The 15,466-nt window shown below is 38.6% G+C and overlaps 1 protein-coding gene across 1 annotated transcript in view; it reads right to left on the bottom strand.

Moving 5' to 3' along the window:
* RAB2A (RAB2A, member RAS oncogene family) overlaps positions 1 to 15,466 on the bottom strand; it is an 83,128-nt gene that overhangs the window by 49,097 nt on the left and 18,565 nt on the right. The window contains exon 2 of the mRNA XM_012463734.2: positions 1,518 to 1,589. Coding sequence (XP_012319157.1) covers positions 1,518 to 1,589 — 72 coding nt within the window. The remainder of the gene's footprint in view (positions 1 to 1,517; positions 1,590 to 15,466) is intronic.

The following is a 15,466-nucleotide window of genomic DNA, read 5'->3' as shown; positions in this document are numbered from 1 at the left end:
TCATATTGGACTAATTTCTAGTTGTTTATCGGCTATAGCCACAGAACAATCTAGCTAGATTCTTCAGCTTTCAGAATATAAATATAATTTTTAAACAAGAACCCTAAATAGTAAGATTACCTTAAGTTTTTAGCTTTTCACTCATCTTAATTTTTTCCTTTGCATATTAATAAAATGAATGTATTGTTGTACCAGAGCAAGCATAGAAAATCAACACCAGGACAAAAGTATGCCAAATTGCAGGGTCTTTATTGCCGGCGGCCACGGAGGACTCACGTCTCTCCAACCCATGGCCCCGAAAGGAGGGTGCAAAGACCTTTTATGCTCATAAACCACCTCCTGGGCAGGGGTAGGGGTGAGGGGCTTCGGACATTTCGAGGGCAAGGGGACTTTGGGCATTCCGATTGTTACTTAAGTGGTTCACAGAAGTCAAGATAAGCATTAGTTTACACATTGCCTGGGGAGGGTGGAAATTACAGGCCTTAGTTACTTACTACAAGTCGCGGGGGCCAAGATGGCGTGGGTTTGGACTGCTTGCCTGTCACATTAGGGTTACAGAGGTATGGTCGAGGTATGCAGTTTTGGGGCTTTTAACACGTCACAGTATCACTATTTTAAATAACAGCAGATAATATTTGTTGACTATTTCTTACCAGTAACCATTTCATTTACTCTTTACAACTGAAGAAAATACAAAATGCCTAGTGGTACTTTTTCTCAGTTAATAGTTATGAAAGTCTAGAGCACTTTCCACATTGCCAGGCACTTTAATGCTTTACATTTATTAACTCACTTACTGCTCACAATAACTTCATGTGATTGGTGCTACTACTATTCTCACTGAACAGAAAGAGAAACTGAGACATGAAATGGGGAAGTGGCTTGCACAGCAAGTTAGTAGCAGAGACTTGATTCAACTTCCAAAGCTGATTCAAAGTTTCTGCTCTTACCATGATGGGATACTGTCTCTTGTTTCACTTTTAATTACAACTGAAATCTTAAAAACTAAGGTCTTTCAGCATGCTACCCACTTTTACAAAGTTGGGTAGTATTTATTTTTACTACACATTATGTTTTAAAAAGTGACATAGACGGCCGGGCGCGGTGGCTCACGCCTGTAATCCCAGCACTTTGGGAAGTAGATCACAAGGTCAGGAGTTTGAGACCAGCCTAGCCAACATGGTGAAACCTCATCTCTACTAAAAATACAAAAATTACTGGGCATGTGGTGGCAGGTCCCTGTAATCCCAGCTACTTGGGAAGCTGAGGTAGGATAATCACTTGAACCTGGGAGGCGGAGGTTGCAATGAGAGATTGTGCCACTGCACTCCAGTCCGTGTGACAGAGCAAGACTCCGACTCCCCCCCACACACAAAAAAAGTGACAGACTGAACTACATAACAATAAATTCAGTTTCACTAATTTTAGCAGCATCACTAATAGAATGGACTTTCTAGCATTTTCCACTTAAACTATCCAAATCTTTTAATGCTTCTCATCCTTTTTATAAAACTTACCAATAGTAAGGTCATGCACTGGCTGAAACCTCTTGTCTGTAAACTGTAGCAATAAGCATGATTTACCAACACCTGAAAGTTAAAAAAAATACAAGTAAGTGACAAAATTCACAGAAATTAAGATACTTTACAAAAAGCACATGGAAAGGAGGCAGCCAGGGTTTCTGGCACACTGTGAATAATCTACCATGATTTCCTCAGTACTCTAATTTCCTGCAAAATAAGAGGACTGATGATTTAGGTGGAAGTTGTAAACCAATCTAAAGTACCTTTTTGCCCTTTCTTATTCATTTAATATTTCCATGCGAAAGATAAAGGTGGCAGATAAACTTGTAGAAGACAACTAACCAGATCCTCCTGGTAGCCTCTACTACAGTACTATTTTTATGCACTTTTGTTTTTTGTGCAACTGTAGATCTCATGTCTAAGATCTACGTTTCTGGGAAAAGCTCCTTACTCTGTTTTCTTGCTAATTCATTTCATAAGCAAATGTAATCTGAATTGCATTCCTTCACTCTACTAAAGTTGAACCCATTAAGGTCATGAACAATTCCCACATTTCCAAATTCAAAGGAAAATTTTCTATATTCATCCTACTTGCCCTCTAAGGAAAACTTGATACTGAACACCATACCCGCTTCTTACTCATTTTCAATTTCAAGTCCTCTAAGAAACATTTCCTCATCCTCACACTAGACAACGGCTGCTTAATTGATAGCATCCTGCACTTCTACAAAATACTAAAGACAGTCACCATTCATTCATTCAATCATTCACTCAGTCTTTATTGAATACTAAGTATTCACTGCACTAGGACTTGAAAAATACAGTAGTGCTGAAAACCAACATGGTTCCTGTGTATGGGGCTCACAGTCTAGTACAGGTGGAGAAATTAAACAAAATGAATACTGAAATAATATACTATATATGAATAATCTGAAATAATTATGACTCATTTGAAAGAAAATAAAGTGCTATGAGAAAGGGTAACAAACTTGGTGTTGTGGCTCATGCTTGTAATCCCAGCACTTTGGGAGGCCAAGGTAGGCCTTGAGCCCAGGAGTTCAAGACCACCATGGGCAATAATAGAGAGACACTCTCTTTTAAAACAAAGAGACCAAAACAACACCCAAAAAGATGGGTGTGGTGGTACGCATCTGTAGTTCCAGTCTACTTGAGAAGCGGAGGTGGGAGGATAGTCTGGGTCTAGGAGTTCAAGGCTACTATGATTACACCACTGCCATCCAGCCAGCATAACAGAGTGAGACTCTGTCTCAAAAAACAAACAAATGAGACTTAATTTAGACAAAAGGGATGGAGAAAATCTTTGTTTTTGTTTTGAGAAAGAGTTTTGCTCTGTCACCCAGGCTGAAGTGCAATGGCATGATTTTGGCTCACTGCAACCTCTGCCTCCCAGGTTTAAGCAATTCTCCTGTCTCAGCCTCCCAAGTAGCTGAGATTACAGGCGCACACCAGCAGGCCTGGTTAATCTTTGTATTTTTAGTAGGGACGGGGTTTCGCTATGCTGGCCAGGCTGGTCTCAAACTCTTGACCTCAGGTGAACCATCCCCCTCAGCCTATCAAAGTGCTAGGATTACAGGTGTGAGCCACCATGCCTGGCCAGGACGGAGAAAATTTTTCTGAGGAAATGACAGTGAAAAGAAACTGGAATTTCAAAACATGTGATCTTATAATTTTCTTCTTTGTTATATTACAAAAGGCCCAAAGTCAAACTCATTTTATCCAATTTTTAACTCTTTTGAACAGACTTTCAGGTGTAGGACAGAAAACAAAACAACAGTTTTTCTAAGTTAAAAGAGTTGGTTACCAAGCATACCAAAGGAGTTTGCTCTATGTCCAAAACCTAGCATGAAAGAAAAATTATTTTTTAAAAGGTGCAAAAGTTGAAAATAGGTAATTGAGATACACATCTTCAGTTATTTAACATCCCCAATTTTTCCACATGGTATAGAAAAAATACATATAGTTAGAAATCACAAGTTTTCTTGTGGGACTTCAAGAATCATCTAAGAGTTTGGTAATCATTTAAATAATAGAAGAACCAGAAAACCCTTTCCCATCTCACAAAAGAATATGTATCACTCTAGTAATATTAATCCCATTCTGACTAAGTGCTGGTTAAATACTTTCAGGATTCCATATTCTTCTTCTTTTTTTTTTTTTTTTGGAAGAGGTAGGGTCTCATTATGTTGCCCAGGTTGGCCACAAACTCTTGAGCTCAAGAGATCCTACAACTTTAGCCTCTCAAGTAGCTGGGACTATAGGCATATGTCACTACATCTAGTTTCCATGTTCTTAAAAAAAATTTCTTTTTTAATTTTTAATTGACATATAATTGTGCTTATTTATGGGACAGTGATATTTCCATACATGTATACAATGTGTAATGATCAAATCAGGGTAATTAGCATATCTGTTCACCTCAAACATTTATCATTTTATGTCTGTTGGTAACATTCAAAAATCCTCTCTTACAGCTATTTGAAAATATACGATAAGTTATTAATTATAGTCACCCTATAGTACTATAGAACAGGATAACTTGCTCCTGCTATAATTTTGTACCTTTTACCCAACCACTCCCTATCCTCACCTTTCCCCTACCCTGCCCAGCCTCTAATACCCACAATTCTACTCTCTGCCTTTATGAGCTCAACTTTTTAAGCTATTACTTATTGTGGATACGAGAACATGCAGTATTTACTTTTCTGACCTGACTTATTTCACTTTACATAATGTCCTCCAGTCTCATCCATGTTGCCACAAATGACAGGATTTCATCGTATTTTATGGTTGAAACAGTATCCATTGTGTATATTTACCACATTTTCATTTTCATTATCCATTCATCCACTGGTGGACACTTAGGTTGATACTATATCTTGGCTATTATGAATGGTGCTGCAACAAACCTGGGAGTGCAGATATTAACACTACTTTGATATAATGATTTATTTTCCTTTAGATAAATACCCAGTAGTGGGATTGCTGGATCATATGATAGCTTTATTTTTAGTTCTTGGAGGAACCTTGATACTGTTTCTCCTGGTGACCATAATTTAAATTCCTACCAACAGTGTATAAGAATTCTCTTTCCTCTGAATCCTCACCAGCATGTTATTTTTTGTCTTTCTGGTAACAGTCATTCTAACTAAGATGAGGTGTCATCTCACTGTGGTTTTGGTTTGCATTTCCCTGGTGATTAGTGACGCTGAACGTTTTTTCATACACTTGATGGCCATTTGTGCGTCTTCTTTTGAGAAATGTCTGTTCAGATCCTTTGCTCATTTTAAAAACACATTATTTTTGTTTTTACTGTTGAGCTCCTTATATATTCTGGATATGAATCCCTAGTAAGATAAATAGTTCGCAAATATTTTATCCCATTCTAAAAAATCGTGTCTTCACTCTATTGTTTCCTTTGCTGTGAAGGATTTTAGTTTGATATCCTGTTGTCTACTTTTGCTTTTGTTGCCTTTTTGTTTGCTTTTAGTGTTTTTGAAGTCTTATTCATAATATCTTTGCCTAGACCAATGTCCTGAAGCATTTTCCCAATATTTTCTTCTAGTGGTTTTATAGTTTTGGGTCTAGTTTTGAAAGATCAAAATCTTTCATCCACTTTGAGTTGATTTCTGTACATGGTGAGAGACAGGGGTCTAATTTATTTCTGTATATAGCTATCCAGTTTTCCCAGTACAATTTATTGAAGATAAATACATTTGTGCCCATAAACTATATCTATATAATATATCAGCCTACAACCTCCTTAAAAAATAATCTCTTCTGGCTTTGTCAGACTACGACTATTATCTCCTTGATGTGTTAATTCTACGACAACCAACTCCTCTTCTTCCATGCAACTCTGAAAATACTGTAGGGTCTTCCCTACCACTCTCCACTCTAACTTTCATTACTTTTCACTTGAGAGGACTAATCCAGTCCTGTGGCCTCCATCTACTTCTGTAAATTAGCCAGTGATTATCAAATCCATCTCTAGCCACCACCTTAACTTCACTCCAATTATTTCCAACTGCCTACTAAACATTCACACTTCAATACCTTCAGCTCTGAAACTCAAACTTCCAAAGCCAAATTCATTCTTTTTCATTCTCTTGTTCATCATCCTCCCAATCAACCTGTGATTCACCCTAACCATGATACAACAGACCAAAACTCAGCTCTCCTTCAGTATTTCCTAATCTCTGGAATTGTTTCCCAATGGTTCACACTTCAAAGAAACTTGGAATCATCCTTAATTACCCCTCTTCTTTCATCGACCAGCTCTAATGGTTCATCAATCTCATCAATTCTCTCTGAAAGTCTTCATAAATTCCATGCTCTACCTTCCTCTGAATCATTAATGCTCTAGTTCTAGTTCTCACTAAGAACCAAATCTTCCTGCCTTCAGCCTTTCTAATCTAGTTTACAAACCACTGTGGAAATATTTGCTAAAGTGCAGACACAATTAACTCACTCTCATGTTATTTTAACTAAAATATAAAAATTCAAGCTCTTCAAAATAGTACACAAGGTCCTTTCTGAGCTGAAAATTATTACTCTAACAGATTAATACTATGACAGCATAGTCTAAAGACTCTATAGCTATCAACAACAAACCATCTCTTGTCCCTTGAAATGGTATCATATTGTTTGCTGGTACCTTTTACCAAGGAACTTTTCACTCCCTGGCAAATTTAAATTCATGCTTTAAGACTCAACTCAAGGCTTTGTACACCTGCTTTGGTAGAACATTCCTGTTCCAAAAATCTACCAATCCTCAAGCGGAACTAATAGTTTAGCCCCCACAATCACATATGCCAATGAATCAATCAATTTTAGCCTTGGGCTCCCATAATACTTTATATATGCCTCAAAATCCTGATTAGAATTCCAGCTCTGTCACTTATTAGCTGTAACACAGGGTACTTGACCTTTTTGAGCTTCAGAATCCTCATCTATAAAATGGAGGAAATCTCCACATCTCAGTGAATTGTTATAAGCAGCAAACGAAATATACAGATATAAAAGGGATCCTGTACACTACTGGTTACCCGAGTGTGTCTAGTTTATAACAATTATTTGAGCTGTACACCAGGACATATGCGTTTTTCTGCGTGCATAATATATTTCAATAAAAATGAAAACAACAAAATGACGGTCTTTAATGCATCAGTTTGTGTAGGCCCTACCCTAGTTATTCAGTCAAACACTAAACTAGGTGTTGCTGTGAAGGCATCATACATGTAATAAAAATCCACAGTCGATTGACTTTCTAAAAGTGCAACAAGGACTTGCCAGAGAGAAGAAATAATTCCACCTGTGGACAGCAACTTTAGCCACACCTGTGGGTTATAGCCTGTCCTGATGATTTCAGACATCCTTGTTCAGCCCCCACAATCACATCAACCAAATAAACCAATCAATTTCAATCTCAACCCCCATCTCTATTTGCCTAATCACATGCGCACATATATCCTACTTGTGCTGCTTCTCTAGTTGGACACTGACTTTTTTTCCCCTTTTTCTTTTTTCAACCCCATCTTACCATCCCACATACTGACTCTTACAGACAACCATCACCACTCAAAAAGCACAGTGTGTAGAACAAGAAAACCCTCAAATAAAGCTATCATTTTTATTAATTGTATCATGTTTTATAGGCTCTCCCATAACAGAAATGTGACCCTCAAGTCGTGCTTTTAGGGAGTTTAAAGTATAAATAGACATAGCAATAGTGGTTTATTATCTATTCATTTTCAGCATTAGCCACATGGATCACCAGTGCCAAGACAAAGGCTCACAAACTTGTGGAATGGGAAGAAAGAGACTATAAACTTGTTTTTTTCCCCCAACATGTATGCACAAATGTGTATGCGGATACAGGAGAGGGAGAAAGAGAAACAGAAAGATCAGTTGCAGGGTGTTAAATGGTATGGTAAAAAGAAAAAGCAGAGCAGGGCAACGATGTAGGACCTGAAATGCTGGAGTTAGAGGAGGAAGGTGTGTTATTAAACCAGGTAGTCTCTCATTGACAAGGTGAGATTTAAGTGCAGGTTTACAGGAGGTGAGGAAATAGGCCAGTGGATCACTGAGAGAAGAGTATTAGTTAAGAAGAAAAATTCTGAGGTGGTACATTTTGGAGAAACTGCAATGAGGCCAATGTGGGTAAAGCACAGGAGGCAGGGAGAGCCATGTCCCTAGGAACTAGGATATAAGAATGACAGCGGCCTAATCACACAGAACCTAAAGACTTTCTAAGTTTATTGAGATAAAATAGGGGATTCACTGGAGAGTTTTCAGCAGAGGAGTAATATAACTTTACTTAAATTCTAAAAGGCCTACTGGCTGCTACAATGAGAATAAACTTATATGTAGAAGCAGATGAAAGTAGAAGCAAAGAGCCAGGTGTGGTGGCTCATGCCCTCCCTAGCACTTTGGGAGGCCAAGGCAGGTGGACTGCTTGAGCCCAGGACTTTGAGACCAGCCTGGACTACATGGTGAAACCCTGTTTCTACAAAAAAATACAAAAACCTTAGCCAGGCATGGTGGTGGGCACCTTATTCCCAGCTACTTGGGGAGCTGAGGTGGGAGGATCGCTTGAACTTGGGAGGTGGAGGTGGCAGTGAGCCAAGATCACACCACTGTATTCCAGCCTGGATGATGGAGTGAGACTCTGTCTCAAAAAAAAAAAAAAAAAAAAAAAGGTGTGAACCAGTAAGGAGCTTTCTCAATGAAGCAAGAAATGGTGACTTGGACAGGGTGGTTGAACTCGGGGTAGTTCAAAGTAACTAAAGCAGAGCCAAGAGAATGTGTTGACAATATGAATATGAATTTTTTGAGAAACAGAAGTACGTTAAAAATGACTCCAATGTTTTTGCCCGACCAAACAGAACGTTCAGTGAGATAGGAGATGTAGGTAAAGCAGATTGAGAGTGGACAGATCATCAGTTCTAGTTTGATTACTTTGAGTTGACATGTCTATTACTCATTTAAGAGACAAAGGGAGTAGGCAACTGGATATGTGAGTACAGATTTCAGGAAAGATGTTCAGGATGGAGATAAGCCACAAGTAAAGAGGAACCAGCAAAAAGATGACAGAGACACAGCCCATGTTTGTTTTTTAATCACAGAATTAAACAGAATGAGAACAAAAAATAATTTTGAGTAAAGGCTGACAAATTCCAAAACCTTTTTTGTTATTGTTGCTACTTTTCCAATAGAAATGGAAAATCAAATAAAAAGCAACTAGCTAGTCTTTTTAAAAGATTTATGCTGGGATCTCTGATAAAAACCCAATTTGAAATGGGGGGAAAAACTATCTCCTGCCAATGACTTTCACTCTGGACCAAGAACAAGGCCTGTGCACATCCTCTCCCTTTCTCTCCATGTAGACAGACATTCCACATTACTGATGCCGTCCTTTCCCATTCCACGTGAAGTAGCTCCAATTTCCAATCATTTTCTATCCATTAGTAGTTTTCAATCTACACCAAAAAAAAACCAAAACGCAAAAACCCAAAAAACAAAAACAAAACCAAAAAGCAACCAAAACTGATGCTGAGGCCTCACACCTCCAGAGATTCTGATTTAAGTGTCAGCACTGTGTAGTGGTTAAAAGCATCGCCTGGGTGATCTTGGATAAACTACTTGGCCTTTGCATACATCATCAAAACGAGGATAAGAACAATATGTACTTCACAACAAGAGTTGTGAGAATTAAACCAGTTAACGTATATAAAGCACTGAGAACACATAGGAAGCACTATGTAATAACTTACCAGTATTATCACTGAATTAAACAAACAAAGACAAAAATCCAACATGGATCACTTCTTCACTTGACACTTCCTCTAGATGTCCGTGTAGTTTATCCTTTCTTTACATCCTATAGAGTACTATATTCCTTTACAATTCAAAACGAGATCTCAACCTTTTCTCCTGGTTTGGAGATCTGGCAACTCCTTTTTCTTGCATCTTTATTGCCTGCTTCTCCCTGGAAATCTTTTGACAAATGCATTCAAGTCTCCCATCTTCGAACACACTGAAGAGAAGGTTGGTCTAGTCTTGTACATCAAATTCTCTCAGCTATCACAAGTAGGAAATATCACTAACTGGAATCCTAAACCTGATAGAAGGTTTGAGAGGCTTAAGAAAAAAGAAAAAGTCCAACAAAGAATTACCCTGAGACTTTGGAGAGCACCTGTCCAGATGGCAAAGGCTTTTTATTTGTTTTCCTCAACAAACAGAAAGCCATGGGCACCCTCCAGCCTCTTCTAGTATTTTTCTGGATGTGATCTTTCTCTTAATGGACTTCCAGAAGACTTTACCTCTGAAATGACAGTTATTATGTACTAACTTTTATCTTACACTACAGTTATTTAAATGCCTGTTTTAACAAGATTTATAAACAAAGTTCCTTCAGGGCAAGATCTGTATTCCTATTCATCTTTTCATCCTCCAAAGCACGTAGAATGATCTGTTCCACTAGTATTCATGAAATATTTGTTTAAAGAATAAAAAGCACAAGTGCAAAATATTGTCTTTTAAGGCCTTGTGTGGATATCTTGAATATACACAGATCATTACCTGTAATTAATACAAATCACACACTTATTAATACTGCTATTAGAGTTGCTACCATAATGTCACCTTACCTTCTTCCTTTACTCAGGGTCAGAGTCACTGTCCCTCAGTAGGACAGTATTGTAATAGCTGAATATTTAAATACCAAGTCAATGGTATAACAATTACAAGTAGTACTCATTAAAAATGTAGATTCCTGGCCAGGTGTGATGGCTGTAACCCCAGTGTTTTGGGACCCCAAGACAGGAGGACTGATTGCTTGAGCCCAGGAGTTTGTAATCAGCCTGGGCAACATGGCGCCTCTACAAAAAATAAGCTGGTTGGTGGTGTATGGCAGTAGTCTCAGCTATTTGGATGGTGATGTGGGAATATCACCTGAAGAGGCTGAGGCGTTACTGTCCCACTGCACTACAGCCCAGGTGACAGTGTGAAACCCTGTCTCAAAAAAAAAAAAAAAAAAAAAAAAAAGATTCCTGAAGCCCCACCCCAGAGATTTAGTATGTCTTTGGTGGGGGCCAATAATCTAATTAAGTCCTCTGGTCATTTTAAGGCAAGGAGTCCTTCTCCACAAGAACTATGAATAGGTGTCAGACCTTCTTTAGGTTCCTCTTGGCTCTAACAGTTTCTCATGCTTTCCTTTTTTTGATGTTCTTGACAGTCTGAGGAGTACTGATCAGGTATTTTGTAACATGCCCTGTGTTGAAATACGTCTTTTTTTTTTTTTTTTTCTCATGATTAGACTGGGATTATAAGTGTTTGGGAGGAAGATGACAGAGAAAGAATACCATTTTCATTACATCATATCAAGGGTACATACTATCAATGTGACTGATTACTGTTGACTTTAACCTTCATAACCTGGCTGAGGTAGTTTGTCAGGCTTCACTGCAAAGAATCTTTCCCCCTCTTTTCCATACCGTATTCTTGGGAAGGAAGTTACTATGCACAGCCCACACTAGAAAAGCTGACTTCTGCCCCAAAGTTTTCACATAAGGAAAAGTTATTTTCCCCATTGTCTTATATAATGTCATCTCTCAGCACCATATCCAATCTTCTGCCCTTCCATATTGTTTTAATATTATTGTGTGTATACATGACTTTTACATTTAACAAAAAAAATGGGCTGGACCCGATGGCTCATGCCTGTAATCCCAGGACCTTGGGAGGCTGAGACAGGCAGATCACTTGAGGTCAGAAGTTCCAGACCAGCCTGGCCAACATGGTGAAACCCCATCTCTACTATAAATACAAAAAAATGAGCCAGGCATGGTGGCATGCACCTGTAATCCCAGCTAATTGGGAGGCTGAGGCACAGGAATTGCTTGAACCTGGGAGGCGGAAGTTGCAGTGAGCCAAGATCACGCCACTGCACTTCAGCCTGAGCAACACAGCAAGACTGTGTCTCAAAAAAAAAAAAAAAAGAAAAAGAAAAAGAAAGCAAGAAAGCGAGCCTGCATCTGAAGTATACACTTTTAGAAATGGAAAGGTACCTGAAAATTATCTCCATTTTTAACACTTTTCTCATCCTATGATATCCTTCACTAACTCCTGATAATTCCAGCTCTCATCTGTAACCCCCTTTTTATTTTCATTACCACTGCCTTAGATAAGGCCTTTAGGAACCTCTTCTCTGGACCATTTTAATTACCATCTAACTATATATCCACACCCTTCTAACTGATCCTACATATGACCACACCAGAAATGAATAAGATAAAGAGAATGGATGAGACAGAAGGATTACATTTAAAATCTAGTATGTCTATGTCACTATATTACAATATGAATATATGCTGTATTTGGTTTTAAAATTAATTATAATTCTAGTTGCATAATCTTCCTTTTAAAAACTTCAATGCATTCCACTGTCCACAGAATAGAGTTCAAACTCTACCTTAACCTGTCACATGTACTTCCCTAGATCCATCATGTTTAACGGATTTATCTTTCCAGCCTTATTTCTCATCATAGCCTGACACAGGGTCCACACTAAAGTTAAACTGGGCTGTTCATATCAAGGACAGTATGTACAAGGTGTGGAACTTAGCAGATGTACAGTAAGTTAGAACTACCTTCCTGTTTACTCCTATTTGAATATTTTGATTTTTTACCATTTCTACTTGTCAGAATCAACTCAAATGTTATTGTACCCTATGATTTTCCAAGAAGGAGGAAAAAGGCATTCCCTCTCTTACACAATGCCATACTTTCTTCCAGTTCCTCAATGGGAGCCCTTATCATATTCTATGAGCAGAGCTAGACTTTAAACCCCTTAAGAGCAAGGACACATCAAATCTACTTCTTTTTTTTTTTTAATAGATGGAGTTTCACCATGTTGGTCAGGGTGGTCTTGAACTCCCAACCTCAGGTGATCCACCTGCCTTGGCCTCCAAAGTGCTTGGATTACAGGCATGAGCCACTATGCCCAGTCAAATCTACTTTTTAAATCCTTCACAATTGTATTTAGTCCTGTGTTTTATATTTGATGAACTCATGCCTTCTTCATTTAAAAGTATATGACCAATTTAAGAGATAATAAATATTTACTGGACTAGCTTTGAATCCTGTGTTTGACACTGATAGAAAAAGTTGTTTCAGGTTTCTAGGCCTTGTTTGGTTATTTGTGTAATGATAATTATACTACATCTTATTCATTGGCTAGTGTAAGAAATAAAAAAGATAACATAACCCATCTACCCTTCTTTTTTCTTTCCCAATACCTAGACAAGCTCACTTTATCTGCTAAGATCAAAATATACAGATATACTTGATTAAGCACTTATCACATGGTAGTTTTATTATCAGTTTATACATCTAGCTTCACTCCTCAGGAGCAGTAATATTCACCTTTTTGTATTTTGAAAACAACCTTGCACAGTGGACTGGCTCAAAAGCAGACGCTCAGTGAATGAATTAATGCATCTCATGCTCACTGGAAAGAGCACAAAGTGATAGACTATTCTATCAAACAACTCTAGTCTACATTTCAAGGAAAAAAACTAAAAATTTCTAAAAAACTTTTTATTCAACAGTGGATTTTTCAGATGGAAAAAGATGCTAGAGAATGAAAATGTGACTGCATTAAATTAGAATTGTATCTGCATTATCTGCCCCTAATTTAAGTGTTGTTTTTCTTTGAAAAGGTAGTGAGTATACTCATGTGCCAGTTATCAACTGACTGCCTCCTAGCTCCAAATCTACCCTTCACTGTCCTTCAAGTGAGACTGAAATCTTTCTGCTTTGGTAGGGCACAGGGCATGACAGCTTCATCAGCACTCAGCACCCCTCTACGGCCATCTGCCCCCAGCACTCCTTCAGGTTGCCTCTCATGGAGTTCTCAGGCCACACACACACCATGGAAGGCTTCCCCAAACACGAAGAGGGCAGCTTTCCAGCCCATCTCAGCCCCTTAGTTAACTTCTCTGACATTCAGTAGGCCTCAGCCATGCCCCCCGCAATGAAGTCTGGATGTCAGATCTGTTCCTTTCTTCCATGCTCTGCACAGCCTTAGAGGTAGTGACTATTACCTTATCTGCTGTTACTATGGTCTTCAGAGTTCTCTCTACCTCTTGGCCAATTCCCCCATTACTCTAATTCTATGTTACAGTTAAGGATTCTTTATATTAGACTTTCTCTGTTCAAATTCCTGTGTAGTTTCTATTTCCTAATTGAACTCCAAATGATACAACTTACATGAATAATATATCCTACATTAGATAAGCCAAATTTAATTTGGTAAAGTTGAGAGTATTTGAATATAGGTAGAATTTAAATTTTCTTAGAAAGACACAGTTTGTCTTTAAGTGCAGTATTTTTACAAATATAAAGCTAGATATGATTTAAATCTTTAAAAATTGGAAAATAAAATACAGTATTTGATAATTTTATTAGGGAATAAGTTACAGAGGTATTAAATCTAATAGCAAGTAAGAATGTGGCAAAAATGGCATTCCTATTCCTTTCTTCCTTTCAACTCATGGAACTTTCCCCACTAGTTTGTCTTAACAGTGGAAAATGGCTGGAATGTTTCAGAAAAATCAGGAAGAATAAAACTGAGCTATATGGCCAGGCACGGTGGCTCACACTTGTAATCCCAGCACTGGGAGGCTGAGGTGGGAGGATTGCTTGAGGCCAGGAGTTTGAGACCAATCTGGGCAACACAGTGAGATCCTGTCTCTAGAAAAAAACAAAAAAATTAGCCAGCTGTGGTGGTGTGTACCTATAGCCCCAACTACTCAGGAGGCTGAGGTGGGAGAACTGCTTGAGCCAGGGGGGTCACGGTTGCAGTGAATCATGATCATGCCACTGTACTCCCTCTGGGCAACAGAGTGAGACCCTGTCTCAAAATAAATAAGTAAAATAAAAAGGAAAACAGTTATAAATGTCTCTTAGAATTGTATGATGTCAGTTTTGTTGGAACTAGAGACGTCCTCTGATGTTTTTTAGACAGTAAGCCATAACTAGTTAGGTCACAAAACCAATTTAGTGGATTGGAACTAGCATTAAAAAAGAATTAGATGGGCCGGGCACGGTGGATCACGCCTGTAATCCCAGCACTTTGGAAAGCTGAGGCGGGTGGATCACCTGAGGTCAGGAGTACAAGACCAGCCTGACTAATATGGTGAAATGCTAACTCTACTGAAAATACAAAACTTAGCCGGGTGTCGTAGTATGCACCTGTAGTCCCAGCTGCTGGGGAGGCAGAGACAGAAGAATTGCTTAAACCTAGGAGGCAGAGGTTGCAGTGAGCCGAGATTGTGTCACTGCACTCCAGCCTGGGCAAGAGAGTGAACCTCTGTCTCAAAAGAAAAAAAAAAAATTAGATGGCCAGGCATGGTGGCTCACGCCTGTAATCCTAGCACTTTGGGAGACTGAGGCAGGTGAATCATCTGAGGTTAGGAGTTCAAAACCAGTCTGACCAATATAGTGAAAAACCCCCTCTCTATTAAAAATACAAAATTAGCTGGGTGTTGTGGCACATGCCTGTAATCCCAGTTACCTGGGAGGCACAAGAATCGCTTGAACCCGGGAGGCAGAGGTTGCTGTGAGCTGAGCTTGCACCACTGCACTCAGGCCCGGGCAACAAGAGCAAAATTCTGTTCCCCACCAAAAAAAAATAATAATAATAATAATTAGAACAAAATAGCAAATATGTTGCAGGATTAGAATAAGCACACTTGGAAATTTTTGTTTTAGAGACATATATGCATTTACACACATGAACCCTAGATTGCAATGTAAAATATACCTTATACTGTGGCTTATTTTTTTTTTTTTTTGAGACGGAGTTTCGCTTTTGTTACCCAGGCTGGAGTGCAATGGCACGATCTCGGCTCACCTCAACC

This window comes from Aotus nancymaae, unplaced genomic scaffold (genome assembly GCF_030222135.1).
Source record: "Aotus nancymaae isolate 86718 unplaced genomic scaffold, 86718_ANA_hifiasm-v0.15.2.pri h1tg000036l, whole genome shotgun sequence".
NCBI classification, from domain to species: Eukaryota; Metazoa; Chordata; class Mammalia; order Primates; family Aotidae; genus Aotus; species Aotus nancymaae.
This window is presented reverse-complemented; position numbering and strand designations above follow the sequence as displayed.